Source organism: Octopus bimaculoides, chromosome 2, assembly GCF_046866305.1.
Source record: "Octopus bimaculoides isolate indiv1 chromosome 2, ASM4686630v1, whole genome shotgun sequence".
NCBI classification, from domain to species: Eukaryota; Metazoa; Mollusca; class Cephalopoda; order Octopoda; family Octopodidae; genus Octopus; species Octopus bimaculoides.
This window is the reverse complement of record NC_142929.1, coordinates 135,644,995-135,660,648: the sequence shown is the minus strand read 5'-3', so window position 1 is coordinate 135,660,648 and position 15,654 is coordinate 135,644,995. Positions and strand designations below refer to the sequence as shown.

Here is a 15,654-nt window from a genome sequence, read left to right as displayed (position 1 = left end):
TAAAGAACCTTTTAAAATCTATTTTTTTCCACAGTAGTATGGCTTGGTTAGACATGAAAAAAATAAAACAAAAAGAACTTTTATTTAGTTGACAGCTCAAAAACACCTCTAACTTTCTCAACTGCAACATAATATCTTGTCTCGTGTTAAATGCATCACCACTAATTTTAAGTAATTTTTCTCTTTCTTCTAACATTCCCAGATTACTAATACTGGTAAGGTTTTCAAAACTCACTTCAATTCCAACTTTATTGTTAACAGTCTACTCTCCTTCTATCATATTTTTGTTGAAATGCACTGCCTTTGTTTCAATTAATTTTGAATTAATAGAATATTGTATCATTATTAAGTTGGTGTTTGGAACATAAATTGGTATGAAATTTTGAAGGAAGGTTTTTAATTTAGATCAATGATTCTCAACTGGGGTCCTTATGACCCTTGTGGGGTCCATATAAAATTTTGTTATAATTTATCTGCAATAAATCTGTCATACTTCTACAATTCACAAAATACTTTAGCAATTTTTATGCAGTTTATAATAATATTTAATTATAAAAATATTATGATATTTTAAATATAGAATTGCTAGAAGGGTCCATGAGTAAAATAAGAGACCACAGGTGAAAAATGGTTGAGAAACACTGATTTAGATAATTTAAAACAAGAAGTTTGTGTCATAGAACCAGAGGCAGTCTCTGTAAAATGAGTAGAGAAACAAAGCTTCTAGTGTTTTATTGTGTTACTATGCTTTTATTTCATGAGTGTAACAGTGATATGATGTTTATATTTCTTTGTTGGTGTTATGACCAATCACTCTGCATTCTCCAAGACTATTGGAATAAAAAAATCCTTTAAAAACAAGTGGGGTTGGTGACAAGAAGGGCATCTGGCTGTAAAATGCCACAGCAATTAAGTCCCTGTTGAATCCAAACTAACATGAATAAAAAACCCAGCTATCAAATGAACAAACACATAGCATTGAAAAAAGAATCCCTTTTTAAAATATTTCCTTAAACAAATGAAACAGATATGCAATAGTTTTCATAATTATCTTGCTTATATTAATATGAAAAGTTAGATGCTAATTGTTGTATTTTTGATAAATTGTTCACATTCAACTTTTTAATAATTTACTTAAAATTTTTAATAACTGTTTTCTTGCAAAATGCTAATTGTATGATTATTTGTGAAGATGAAATATAAAAGAAAATGTAAAGAGTGTTATAAATTTTAAATGAATTTAATTTTCTTTTTGTCTTTCTTTTGAAGAACCACCAGTTGAAAACAAGCCTGATAACATACAGTTAACTTCCGCTACCACTAAGTCATTTACAGTGACTTTAAAACCGAACCCTTTCAAAGAAACCCGTGGACCAATTATTAATTATAACATAATTATTGCTGTAGACAAAAACACAAAGCATACTAATAAAATGTATCTTCCCAGCTGGAAACAATTTAAAGATGATGGAGCCATTAAAGCATATCAGATATTTAAGAATTGCAGTAACCTTTACGAGAAGTCAAATGCTTGCAGTGATCTCAAAAGTAAATCAAAACGGAGTTTAGATGATACTATTCAATATGGAATTGGCACTCAAGATTGTGACATTGTAGAAGGCTTTTGCAATGGCTATTTAATGCCAGACACTGAATATTATATTAAAGTCAGAGCCTATACATTTGATACATTTTCAGACACAAGCTATTCATCAGCAATCAAAACTGCAAGTAAGTAATGTATTATAGTTGATATTGATAAACACTTTCTCTTTGCAGCTTGAGATTTTGGGTTCATTATAGACATCTAGATGGAATAGCTCCATTGGCTTTCTGAATGCAAAGCCATCCAAATCACCATACACTATTAATTCTCATCGATAATCAATTACTCAAATTAATCTGTTCCTTCAATTAATTTGCATTCATTACAAACAGTAGTACCACACATGTTGACAGGTCTTTGGTGAGAATACCATGGTCATTGCCATAGCCTCCACCATTATATTAAATTTGCCTTTCCATCTTTCCATGTATTGTCCTTTCCCACACAGCATCCTGCTACTTATTGTTCCTTTGTCATCAGCGTGAGGTTCAACATCCTAAGATCAGCTTTCATGAATTCTGCCCATGTCTTTCTCAGTCTTCCTCTTCTACTAATTCCTTCTACATAGATCTAGCTCTTGCTTACTCATCTGTCATCATCCATCTGTAGTCAGAAAAGGAAGGAAGACTAGCACTCAGTCCATCCCAAATTGGTGAGGTAGATGTTGTTGATAATCAGTTGAACCTGAAATTCCACTGATTGAAGTCTATGAGGAGAAAAAGACATGAACAGAAGGCTATTCTTGAATGATGTGGCTCTAAGTAGGAAGGACTGTGGGATTTTTCAGGGTGAAACAAACTAAGAATGATTACTTGTGAAAAGACAAATAAGCTTGGCTGGAGTTCGTTGACATATTAGTAGTTCAGAAGATTAGAAGCCATTGTAATAGCATTAAAAAGGACAGAGTATTTAGTATAGTTATTGTCATGTGTTGATAAGCAAATCTTTTCCAATTAGTTGAATTGTGTTTGTATGTGTGTGGTGTGGTGTGGTGTGGTGTGTGTATGTAGTAGTGGTAGTAGCAACATTGCTCTGGGTATCTGAGCAATATATTCTCATATGTTATTATACTTGTGCTTTGTAGAGGGTCTACAACTCGTCAAGGATGAATTATTTTGTAATTCTGAAGAGGGGACCTAGCCTTTGAGATACATTTTAGTAATACATTTAGTGTTGTTAAAGCAAACTAGAGTCTCAGGTAAGTCCTCACTAAATGATCTTTTTGAGGGCTCCCTTCATGGAAACAAAAATGTCAGTAGAAAACTGAAAAAAATTGCCTCTCCATGATTAGTCATATGCCTTTACAGTTTGAGCTTGGATTTGCTTTTCATGCCTTTCAGATCAATTAATTAAGTACCAGTAAAGTAGTGGAGTCAACTTAATTGACAATACATATCCATGATTTTATGATCTAGTGCCATTGTTAGAAATCGCTAATATTAATAATTATATTGATAATCTTATATCTGTTTGCCTGTTTGGTTATATGTATGTATGTATGTATGTATGTATGTATGTATGTATGTATGTATGTATGTATGTGTGTGTGTGTGTGTGTATGTATGTACGTACATATGTATGTATGTATGTACGTACATATGTATGTATGTATGTACGTACATATGTACGTACATATATATGTATTAGATATCTATTTTATAAAGACTAATGGCTCATAAACATTAATCCTCATAGTTACTAGTAATTAACTGTGTGTAGAGTTTTAGTGAGTGTGAGATGAATCTCACCCAGAAAGTAACATAACATTCTCAGAATCTCTGGTAGCAATTCCCTGCATACAATAATTGTGAGCTGCAGTAGGTTAGAACAAAGCCTGACTCAAAGATAATGAAGATATACCTGATATTCCGATAACATATATCCAGATAGGATTGCATCAAAGAAATGGTATAAATTGAATATTAAGTGTAATTAATTGAAAAATAAAATTAAAGAAAGGAAGCAGTAATTATATATTGTAAATTTTACACATTATTTATCATTGTTTTTTATTGTCTGTTCATTACTGTAATAATTTAGAAATATAGTTGCATGAGCCTGGCGTAGCCATCTGGTTCGCCAGTCCTCAGTCAAATCGTCCAACCCATGCTAGCATGGAAAGTGGATGTTAAACGATGGTGATGATGATGATGTAATTGTCTGTTTGTGCTTGACAAGAAAAGTGGAAAAAAATTTTTTCTCCCTCTCTTATAAAATTCTGAAGATATACTCATCATCATTGTCATCATCCAGTGTTTTAAATCCAGGTTTTGTCCCCATTAACAGGGGTGGCTGGATCTACCTCAATGCCATAGCAACTGCCCTCACACCATCTCGCCATCTTGCCTGGTTTTGGGAGTCCTCCTTTTTCAAACCAAGCCTCCCTATCTCCTCCTCCTCCACTTGTCTCCTCCACCTTTTCCTTGGTCTACCTTGCTTTCGCACTCCATTTACCTCAAACACAATCACCCTCCTCAAAACATACTCTTCATCCCTCCTCGACACATGCCCATACCACCTCACTCCATTTGCCCTTGCCAATCATTCTACTGATTCCTCCAACCCCAGCATTCCCATCAAATCCTCAGTCCTCCTCTTATCAAACAGCTTCACCCCACACATTTCTCTCACCATTGCTCTCTCAGTCCTTCTCAAAATTACCATCTCTCTCTCTCTCTCTCTCAGACACCATGTCTCATTCCCATACAGCATTGCAGCTTTCATACAACTCTTATAGACCCTACCTTTCATCTTTAATGAGAACCTTTTCCCATAAAACAACGCTCCACATTCTCTGAACTTCATCCAGCCAAGTCTCGCTCATGCTGTCACAGCTGCTTCACATCCACCACTTATATCCACCGTATCTTCCAAATAACAAAATCCTCTCACCGTTTCCACCTCGTCGCATAGTGTTTCCACTGGTTCTGCCAGCCCCTTTCTCGCATCTTCCACAAACAAACTCTCTCTCCAATCTTGGCGTCACCTTCTTCATTTTCGTACATCTACCATGAATCCATTTCTCACATCTTGTACACAATACCGCACTTGCCACTACCCTCCTCCCACATACCCCACATAGATCCTCTTTACTCACCAACACTTCTCCTTCCACCCTGCTCACAATCATCTTTGTCTTCCCGAGGTAAATCCACCTTCATTTAATAATATAAGATAATTACTTGTAATGTTGAATTTAATTTGTCATTGCATGTTTACATTCTCTTTTCAGAAGAAAAAATGGAAGGTTATCTCATTGCAATTATTGTACTAATAGTTCTACTAATTATTGCTGTGATTGTTGGCATTATCCTATATGTGGTGAGAAAAAGGAGAACAAAACCCAAGTCAGTTGTTGCAACTGAGAGTCCTTACATTATGCAACCCACAAGGTATTTACTAAAACAATTTTTGAAATTTCTATAAAAAACATTTTTACTAGTGTTTTGTAATTCATGGTTGACCAAAGAATATAACACATTTTTAAGCACAAGTGATGACATTGAATCTTCCTGAAAGCTAAACACACAATTCTTTCTCTCTTTGAGCAAAATATTTAAGAAGATACATTTTTTTAGTTACCGTATTTGATGACCTATAAGAAGCACGAGTGCATAGGATGTACCCTAGCCTAGGCTATACTTTTGTAAAATAAATTACCATTAAAATAATGTTTTAATTCCTCCACTTACCTGTATAACTTTATGTTATTACCAATAATTATAAGCAATTTATTGCATCCACATTCAATATAAACATACCATAGGCGATTGTTCACCAATAGATGGCAGCACACATTTTGTAAACATACATATTGTTTTGAGCGAGTTTTGAGCCTACATTGAGTGCAGTGGATGCATGGGTATTTTTTAAGGCATTTTGAGGTAAAAAAAAGGTGTGTCTTATAGGCCATCAAATACAGTACTGACTACAATGTTTGTCTTGAAAAAATATCTTAGATAAACTAAAACTGTACTGTCTAGGTTCATGTATGTTTAATATATACATATATATTTTCATCTTGCAAGTACTTGATGTGACCTTGTCAGTGCAGGGGCCACTTAAAAGCACCCAGTCCACACTGTAAAGGGGTTGGTGTTTGGAAGGGCATCCAGCTGTAAAACTCATGCCAAAACAGTCACAGAAGTCTGGTGCAGGCTTCTGCCTGGCTGGCTCTTGTGAAACCATCCCTTCCATGCTTGCATGGAGGTTAAACGATGATGATGATGATTTTATATATATATATATATATATATATATATAGTAAGAGAGAGAGAGGTGCTCTAAGGAGGCTAGGGGTAGCCAAATGGCTTGTGAAAGCAGTACAGGCCATATACAGAGATGTTATTAGTGAGGCAAGAGTTAACTACAAATACAGTGAAGAATTTGGTGTACATGTAGGCATTCATTAAGGCTTGATCCTCAGTTCCTTCCCTGTCATCATTGTCCTCCTGGTCATAACAAAGGAATTCAAGACTGGCAGCCCCTGAGAACTACTATATACTGATGATCTTGCCCTCATAACTGATTCCATATCAGACCTAGAAGAGAAATTCCAAGTGTGGAAGCAAAACCTGGAATCTAAGAGCCTTAAGGTTAAAGACTAAGGTTTTAGTAAACAAAAAAATACATAGGACCCTACCCACTTTAGGTAAATGGCCCTGTTCAATTTGTAGGAAAGGTGTAAGAGGAATTCTATATGGTGTACCCAGAGCAAGCTATAGACACACAAGAGGTGAAGTGGAATAATAGGAAGTTCATCAGAGAAAGTAGTGTTTGCATGTAGACAATGCACAGCAGCCATAAAAACTACAGAAACTTGAGAAATTGATTTTCTCAAATGTTTCAATGGCTCCTTAGAAGTAGTAGACAATTTCTACTATCTAGAGAACCAAATTAGTTGTGGGGGAGAATGCACAGAAACTGTAATAGCTATAATAAGAAGGATGGAGAAAATTCAGAGAACTTTTAACTCTGTTGGCAACCAAAGGTCTCTCTCTAAGTGAAAGGAAGATTGTATGTATACAAATGCATGTATACAAACAGCAATTCTACAGGTAGTAAGATATGGGCCTTGAATGCAGAGGACATGTGGAGGTTAGAAAGGAATGAAGCTAGTATGCTCTGCTGGATGTGAAATGTAAGTGTACATGTGTGTCTGTGCATGTGTGTTGAGAGAAAAGTTGACATAAGAGGAATTAGCTGTAGCATGCAAGAAGGAAGACTGCACTGGTTTGGTCATGTGATGTGGATGAATGCCAACAGCTCTATAAAGAAGTGCCAATCTCTCAAAGTGGATGGAACAAATCGAAGAGAGAAGCCTAGGAAAACATGGGGTGAAGTACTGAAGGATGACCTCAGGACACCGAACTTCTTAGAAGAGATAACAAAGGACCAAGATATCTGATGCCTTGTTGTACTCAAAAAGACCCATCTTCCACAGTAAAAGTCTTAAGGCCCCTCCCTCTGATAAAGAAGGTTGGCCTGCAAGAGCCCTATGCTGGTGCCACATAAAAGGCACTCATGCTGGCACCATGTATTAGGTTGGTGCATAATTATTGTGACTTTTTTTCAATAAATTTTATTCAACAAAAAATTTAAACAAAACACCAAGCAGAAATTGAAGTAGATGGTGAATATGCTCCAGAATAATCATTTAAAGATGTTTTTGTTAAATGTTGTTATTGTTTTTGTTGAATAAAATTTATTGAAAAAAACCACAATAATTATGCACCAACCTAATAAAAGTCCTCTAAAAGCACCCAACCCACACTATAAGGAGATAGACATTATGAAGGGCATCCAGCCATATAAACCAAGCCAAAGGGATCAGCTTTGTCACACTCTGTGTCACACTGAATCTCTCCAAGAACTACGTTAAGGGTACACGTGTCTGTGGTGTGCTCAGCCACTTGCATATTACTTTCACGAGCAGGCTGTTCTGTTGATCGGATCAATTGGAACCCTCACCGTTGTAACCGACGGGGTGCCACAATACTAAAGAAAATAAACGAGAGATATTTTTCTATAATTTGTGGGTACACGTTTATACGTATACTTATAATACTTGGATAAACACTGTAATTATAAATGGTTCTGTAGGATTTTGTTTTTTCTTATATAATTATATGGGAGCAATAAATCAATAAAGTTGACTTGACTGATTTACTATTTTATTTTAAAATAATTCAGGCAATCAGTTATAAATATTCTTTTCTTCTTTAGCCATCCTGTTAGGGCATCGGACTTTGAATCACATTTTGTACAGATGTCTGCAGATTCTGATTATCGATTTGCAGAAGAATTTGAAGTAAGTGTTTATATATTTTGTCTTATTTCTTTTTTATTTGATGAACAGAGTATGAGAAAAGTTATGTACTTCATTTTTAATCTATCCTTTCTAAATTGTTCAAATGATTACCAGTGCATACAGTGGTATATGTTAAACAATAATCAGCTGAAAGGAAAACAAGATAGATAGTCACTAATGAATTAATTGTGGAATGTATAAAATTTGAAGATCTAAAGTGTATTATACAGACCTGCAGCTCATTGGTTCCTGTTAAATATTAATAAAATAAACATATTTCTCTAATAAACCAATCTCCTCTCACTCACTGCAACTATCACTGAAAAAACAGCAAAAATACTTGTCTTGTATTTTATAAATGCAATTGGAAGTACTTTCTTTCTAATTTTTCCATTTGTTATTTTGTAGAGCATAAAAGATGTTGGTAAATACAATCAGACATTGGCTGCACATTTGTCAAACAATCGTATAAAAAATCGCTTTGTCAACATCTTACCGTATGACTTCAGCAGAGTTAAATTGAGTAAAAGTAGTGATGATGATGATGAAGGATCTGATTACATAAATGCTAATTATATTCCAGTAAGTGTGAATTTGTACCTAGTTTTCTTTAAACTATATATATAATGAACTTATTGTATACAGTGTTCATGTGCACTACAACTCATCAAAAAAAGTAACCAAAACTGCATGACCAGAACATAGAATATGCACAGGAAGTGAACAGTGAATAAGTCTTAAAAAAAATAGGTGGAGTGGGGTATCAGGTGTACTGTTGGCAAATTTCTGGAAATATGGAATTTTTGAAGGATGTAGTGTCTCGACAGCTAACAACTTAGTTTATTCCATGCTTCAACTATTCTGAGCATGAAAAAGTGGGTGCTGTATTGTGTTTTTGATTTTGTAAGCTTGTCCTTGAGTGTTAGATGTATGGAATTCAAAAAGTTGCCTGAGGTTGCTGTTGGAAAGATGATGGACAATCTTGTAGGTGTCTATCAAGTCAGTTACCAGATGTCAGAGCTTTAATGTGTCCATACCCAAGGAAGCAAGACGTTCAGTGTATGGTAGATGCTTGAGGGCGAGTATTTGTTAGGTTGCAATTTCTGAACAGTTTCCAGGATATTGATATGCCAAGCAAGTTAGGGGTTCCAAATTGATGATGCAAATTCTAACTGTGGACGTACCATAGTCATATACAGCTTTAAATAGATAGCCGGAGAGCAGCTGACAAAGATCTTTTGCTGAGTGATGCTAGGATGCCTTCAACCTTCTTGACAATCCTAGAATGTCATTTGTCCAGTGCAGATTGCTTTTGACAATAATACCCATGTCATGTTCACTAATAGACTTCTTAAGATTGGTGTTGTTGAGGAAGTATGTGAAAGCTGGGTTTTTCCTCCCAAAATTCCCAGTGGTGCACTTGTCCATAGCCAGCTTGTGTTACCAGTCAGTAATCCATTGTTGCATTGTGGCCAGGGTTGATTGCAGGAAGGATCTATAGCATATAGGATCTGTTCTTTCTATCTCAAAGTGCAACTTGATGTCATCTACATATTTCAACACTATAACATTCTTCAAGTTGGCATCTATGTCATTAATATATGCAACAAACAACAGGTGTCCAAGAATGGGTCCTTGTGATACACCAGATGTCATCTCATAGGATGAAGAAGGATGTCTTAAAATCATGACTACCTCTTTTTGAATGAGAATGAAGGACTTCAACCTGTTAGGGAGATCATCTTTCTCACCCATTGTTGAGAGTCTTGCCACGAGTCATTTGTGTGGCACAGAATTGAAGGCTTTAGTAAAGTCAAGATAGATAACATCCACCTTTGAGCTGCCATCAGTGATTCATTTATAATAAAGATGTTTTTGAATTCATTCTATTACATTACTATTGATATTCCCCATAGAGATTGAGTGAGTAGGGTATTTGAGTAAATTTGGGATTGCGTTTATATTATTCCTTACAGTTGATTTTGAATTCAAAATCTCTTGAGATAATTAATGCTGAACAGTATTGTGAATGAAGTTTATCAAATCTACCCTTCTCAGAAATTAGCCTAGTCAGAAGAGGCATGAGTATGTAAACCATCACAGTTTTGGGGAATGTTTTGTGAAGTAGTGGAGTTATGCAATAGGACATCAGACCCATTGGCTTCTGTATCCAGTTTACTATCACAATTCTGAGTTCAAATTTTATTGGTAGCTGCTGGTTTTTCATGAATAAAAGAATCAGAAATATATTGCTTAAATATTTCTTCAAGGCAAATATTATTTTCCAGAATGTTTTTTATAATTGTGTGGTATGACGTCAGTGTCTGGGGAGGCTGACCGGAAGAGGAAAAAGGGCAGAGGGAGCCTTGATTGGGATTTGTGCCCTTTTTCGAACGGGGTTGTGGTCAGGACAAGATGTGTTAAGCGACGGTCTAGGTTTGGGAGAAGCAGCTGCTATTCCTGGTGTACTTTGGGTCGGGGCGAGCTTCAAGGATTGGATACCGCAAGACAGACTCGCAGTCGAGGAAAGGAAAACCGAGGTAAGGCAATTACATCTACTCGTACGCAAACACCACAAGCTATTTCGGCCCCACGTGCAGAAATTCGCCGCGATGGCAGCCACCAAGATTAGGATCGCCAGCGATGTGATCAGGCCTTTTAATAGCGAAGGAGATGTGATGGCTTGGATACGAAAAATTAGGCTCGTTGCCAAGCTGCAAGGAATAAGTGATGTGGCGAGTCTCATGGCTCTATACTTGGAAGGGAGCGCCCTGACCCTCTACCTAGAAATGGACGAGGAAGAAAGATTAAGTGCAGAGAACGTCGAACGGAGGTTGAGAGAAGCGTATATGGAGAGCGAGTACGCTGCCTTCATAAAACTAGGAACGATTAGATGGGGATCGGACGATCAAGGCCATGGCTGAAAGGGGGCACATTTCGCCCCTGGAAGCGGTCTACTGGTACAACATGTCTCCCCGATCTGGACAAGCGGAAGAGTCTGTGCCACACAGAGCAGTGTTCAAATATGAATGGGGGAATCCCAGTAAGACGCCGGAGTTCTGCGAGGAAGAGAAGGGACCCGCCGGCGTGAAAGTAGGGGAGGAAGTTTGGGTCAAGCCGCCGAAGGCACGCTGCACATCACAATGGGGCAGGGGAACAGTGACAACGGTCAATTCCAGAAACAATGTATCTGTGGATGGAATGCCGCGTCACGTGCTGGATCTGCGCAGGATAGCCACTTCGTTGGATGAAGAGTGCGATGGAAACGAGCCACCTAGCTTGAGAAGATCTCGACGTGTAAGGCGCCTGCCCGGTTGGATGGCGGACTTCGAATTGGAGTAGGGGTGAACGTGATCTTTAAGATCAGGGTGGCGTGTGGTATGACGTCAGTGTCTGGGGAGGCTGACCGGAAGGGCGAGTTGACCGGCAGGGGAAAAAGGGCAGAGGGAGCCTCGATCGGGATTCATGCCCTTTTTCGAACGGGGTTGTGGTCAGGACGACGTGTTAAGCTACGGTCTAGGTTTGGTGTACTTTGGGTCGGGGCAAGCTTCAAGGATTGGATACCGCAAGACAGACTCGCAGTCGAGGAAAGGAAAACCGAGGTAAGGCAATTACATCTACTCGTACGCAAACACCACAAATTGTTTATAATTTGTTCATGTTTCAATATTGTTAGTGGATTTTTATTTGAATTTTCTAAGTACTTTTGTTTTTTCTAATGACACTAATTTAGGGATTCATTTCTCGCCGTGAATACATTGCAACACAAGGACCACTAAGTTCTACACGAGATGATTTTTGGCGTATGGTATGGGAACAAAATGTCCACAACATTGTGATGTTGGCTAACTGTATTGAGAAACATCGTGTAAGTGTTCCAGTTATCTTTAGTAGCATTCATTTTTTTAATGTTTCCCAACTAAACTGGCATTGTCGTGATCAACAAAATTTTAGAAAAGTGGCTTTATTCTGGCTTAGTATTTCTCATGCAGTCTGTTGCTGTTTCACTAAGAAAAGAGCATCAATGATATCTTGTCGAGCATAAAGCTGGATTGCATCTTATCTAGTGTAATTCTCTTCTTCATCAATTGCACAGTAACATTTATGGTAACTTTCAAACTTTTCTTACCATTTTAATGCATTTGTAGTTACTTCTCTCTTTGTCTCCTTTGCAGCAATTGCTCATAATTTTATGTAGGGTGCTACATTCTGTAGTTAGAGATAGAGAGCCATTCAAGCAATGAAGTGCCTTTAGGTAGATGAGCATTATTAAGGACTTCAGACCTTGAAGACAGACAAAGTGCTGCTGAGCATTTTTTCCCAATTCTGCCAGCTCAGTGCCTCACTAATTATTGATTACAAGTTTACTACAATATTTTGGTGGTGATGGTGATATTTTTCAAGAATTTGTATTTCCTATAGTGTATTTCCTGTAACACTTTGAATTTGATGCCCTGAACTAATTGCTATTCCTTATTACTGATTTTTTGGCATTACTAACTTTATCTGGATGTGAATTTATATAAGAAAAAAATATATATATAATTTCTATTCTTTTTGTTTTTTACAGGAAAAGTGTGATCATTATTGGCCAGATAACGATGAAACAAGATGTTATGGAAATATAAAAGTAGAGAAGTTGAATGAAACTATAACATCAGATTGGACAGTCACAGAGTTTCTAGTGTCAAATGTAAGTAACTTATTATTTAAATATATGTGTGGACTGGTTGTTTATGATTGAATTATAATCTAATCATAAGATTTAATACTAAGGTATCTATAATTATCGATAACTTAGTATTAAATCAATTTGATTTATCTCAAAATCTTTGCTTGATTTATCCTATAATTACCTTGGCTATTATATTACATATATAATAGTTGGAGCATCTCCCAAGACTTTTGTCTTCATGGTCCTATTGACATTCTGCCCCAAAATCATATGAGACCTTTAGGACACTAAAGAGAAACCAGTTCTTAATTGACATAAATAAAATGAAACTATCTATTCAAACATGTATATTATGTAATTAGCAAGAGAATACCTCATTGTCTTCTAAGGAAGCTAAGTTTGACAGAGTTGTGTGGTATTATAATGAGGCACTACCGTATCACCGTGACAACAACACCATTAGATACTTCACTATAACAACTAGTAACTGACCTAAAAATACCAGGAATGTAATCCCTCAAAATTGCTGACCTTGTCCCTAAATTTATACACTATTATTTATAGCTTTATATACATGTTTTGAGTTTCAATGTTCCTCAGAAATATATATATATATATATATATATATGGTTAATATGAGGATATAAAAACCTCTTATAGGGATAGTTGGATCCAAGAAACACTGGTTTGATATACTATATTGCTAAGAGATATCTCTTCAATAAATATATTATAAATATCAATTATTATTATTATTATTATTAAGAAAAAGGAGACATTTAATTGATATCAAATTAATTTATTAATTTGTAATGAGTGTAATAAATTGAAACAAAAATGTAGGCAAGGTTAATTAATTAATAAATTCATTTTATATCCATTAAATCCATTTTCTTAATAATAATAAGAGTTAAGGGACACATCTCACTAGTAAGTTTAATCTGTGGCTTGAGATTTTGGCTGGATGCCCTTCCAAACACCAATCATTTTAGTATAGTGAGGACATCTTTGCATGGCACTAAGACTGTTCTGGCTCTTATGTCTTCGATAAGGCTAAAGAGTCTTCCTCCTCTTCTTCTTCTTCTTCTTCAAGAATTCATATTAAACTAGCTGTTGCTAACTACCTAGAACCCTCAAGTAAAAAAGAGAGACAGACTGAAAAAGAAAAATGTCCCTTTTATTTGAAAGCTATGGAAATATTTTTAAAAACATTTCATTTCATTTTTCCACAATTTAATTGTTTTTCATGCTTTACTCGAAGTTGGAAAAGTCGCAAAGACTGAAACTGGTACTAAAATGTTCTTCATAATAAAATTATTTTAACATTTTCTAGCTTGTCTTATTTTCCTTATACTTATATATATATATATATATATATTTGGAGTGGTTGGTGTTATGAAGGGTATCCAGTTATAGAAACCATGCCAAATCAGACTGGTGCAGCCTTCCAGCCCACTCCATCATGAACAACAATTGTTAAATAATGATGATGATGATGATGTATATATACATATATTTTAACTATCCTCATTTAACATCCGTTTTCCATGCTGACATGGAATATATGTGTGTATATATATGTATATATATATATATCATCATCATCATCATCGTTTAAAATCCACTTTCCATGCTGGCATAGGTTGGACGATTTGACTGAGGACTGGAGAACCAGATGGCTGCACCAGGCTCCAATCTGATTTTGCAGAGTTTCTACAGCTGGATGCCCTTCCTAACGCCAACCACTCTGAGAGTGTAGTGGATGCTTTTATGTGCCACTGGCACGAGGGCCAGTCTGACGGTACTGGCAATGGCCACGCTCAAATGTTATTTTTTATGTGCCACCTGCACAGGGGTCAGTCCAGCGGCACTGGCAACAACCTGACTCAAATGTTTTGTTCACGTGCCAGTAAGGCAACGCTGGTAACGATCATGCTCAAATGGTGCTTTTTGTGTGTGGGTGTGTGTGATAAATATATATATATGTATATGTATATATATATATATATATATATATATATATATATATATATACATACATATATTTCTATGTATATATACATATACTGTGAAGTCTAGGCTTGAGGGGACTCTTTAGCCTTATTGAAGACATAAGAGTCTCAACAGTCTTGGTGCCACACAAAGATGTCCTCACAATACTAAAATGATTGGTGTTTAGAAGGGCACCCAGCCAAATAATCAAGCCGCAGATTAAACTTACTAGTGAGATGTGTCCCTTAACTCATTTGAAAGAGCAGCAGTGCCAGCTTGGAAAGCAGACATAAAATGACAGTGTTGGCATAAACATAGACGTGTATTGGTACATTCTTTTTATTCTAACCTCTTGCAGCAAGACCGTGTAACCAGACATTTACATCATTATCACTTCACGTCATGGCCAGACTTTGGCGTTCCAAGCAGCCCTCAATCAACTGTTACATTTGTCAGGCTTGTGCGTGATAAGCTGCAAAACATTGGGCCTCTTGTGGTACACTGCAGGTGAGAATTATACTTTTACCTTTTGATTAGTTATGAAACATACCTTAGGAATTTTTTTTCTAATTAGTGTATTTGTATTCTGAAGTGTTTTTGATTTATAAACTCAATATATTGCTTTTTCTTCTAACTTTTAATATTTTCATTGTTTCATTGAAGTGTCTTAGATTTTATCTTTCACTTGTTTCATTCATTGGACTGCAGCCATCATGGGACATCATCATAAAGTTAAACAAATTGAACTTAGTGTTTTTCTTTTTAAAGTCTGGTACTTATATTATCAGCCTCCTTTACAGAACCACTAAGATATGAGGAATTAAACTAACACTGGTAGTCAAGTGATGGAGGAACAGACAGAAACACAAAGACACGCGTGCATCAGGAATCTTTCAGTGTCTGTTTACCACATTCACTTACAATGCTTTGGTTGGTCTGGGCCTACAATAAGAGACACTTGTTTAAGTTGCTACACAGTGTAAAACTATGTGGTTGGGAAGCAAACTTCTTACCATACAACTATGCTGTATATTTTTGGTGCTGCTTTTAGCTCCTGGTCATCCCTGATCG

The 15,654-nt window shown here is 36.2% G+C and overlaps 1 protein-coding gene across 12 annotated transcripts in view; it reads left to right on the top strand.

The window, feature by feature from the left end:
* The window catches only part of LOC106877276 (tyrosine-protein phosphatase 10D), a 135,582-nt gene that overhangs the window by 73,901 nt on the left and 46,027 nt on the right, over nt 1-15,654 (top strand). For all 12 annotated transcript variants that reach the window (XR_016240753.1, XR_016240752.1, XR_016240754.1 and 9 more), the window contains exons 21-27: nt 1,270-1,731; nt 4,839-4,998; nt 7,832-7,916; nt 8,325-8,498; nt 11,650-11,784; nt 12,487-12,609; nt 14,942-15,090. Coding sequence is in view for 8 of the 12 variants with exons in the window: in XM_089347751.1 (XP_089203877.1) it covers nt 1,270-1,731; nt 4,839-4,998; nt 7,832-7,916; nt 8,325-8,498; nt 11,650-11,784; nt 12,487-12,609; nt 14,942-15,090 (1,288 nt within the window). In the remaining 4 variants the exon portion in view is untranslated. The remainder of the gene's footprint in view (nt 1-1,269; nt 1,732-4,838; nt 4,999-7,831; nt 7,917-8,324; nt 8,499-11,649; nt 11,785-12,486; nt 12,610-14,941; nt 15,091-15,654) is intronic.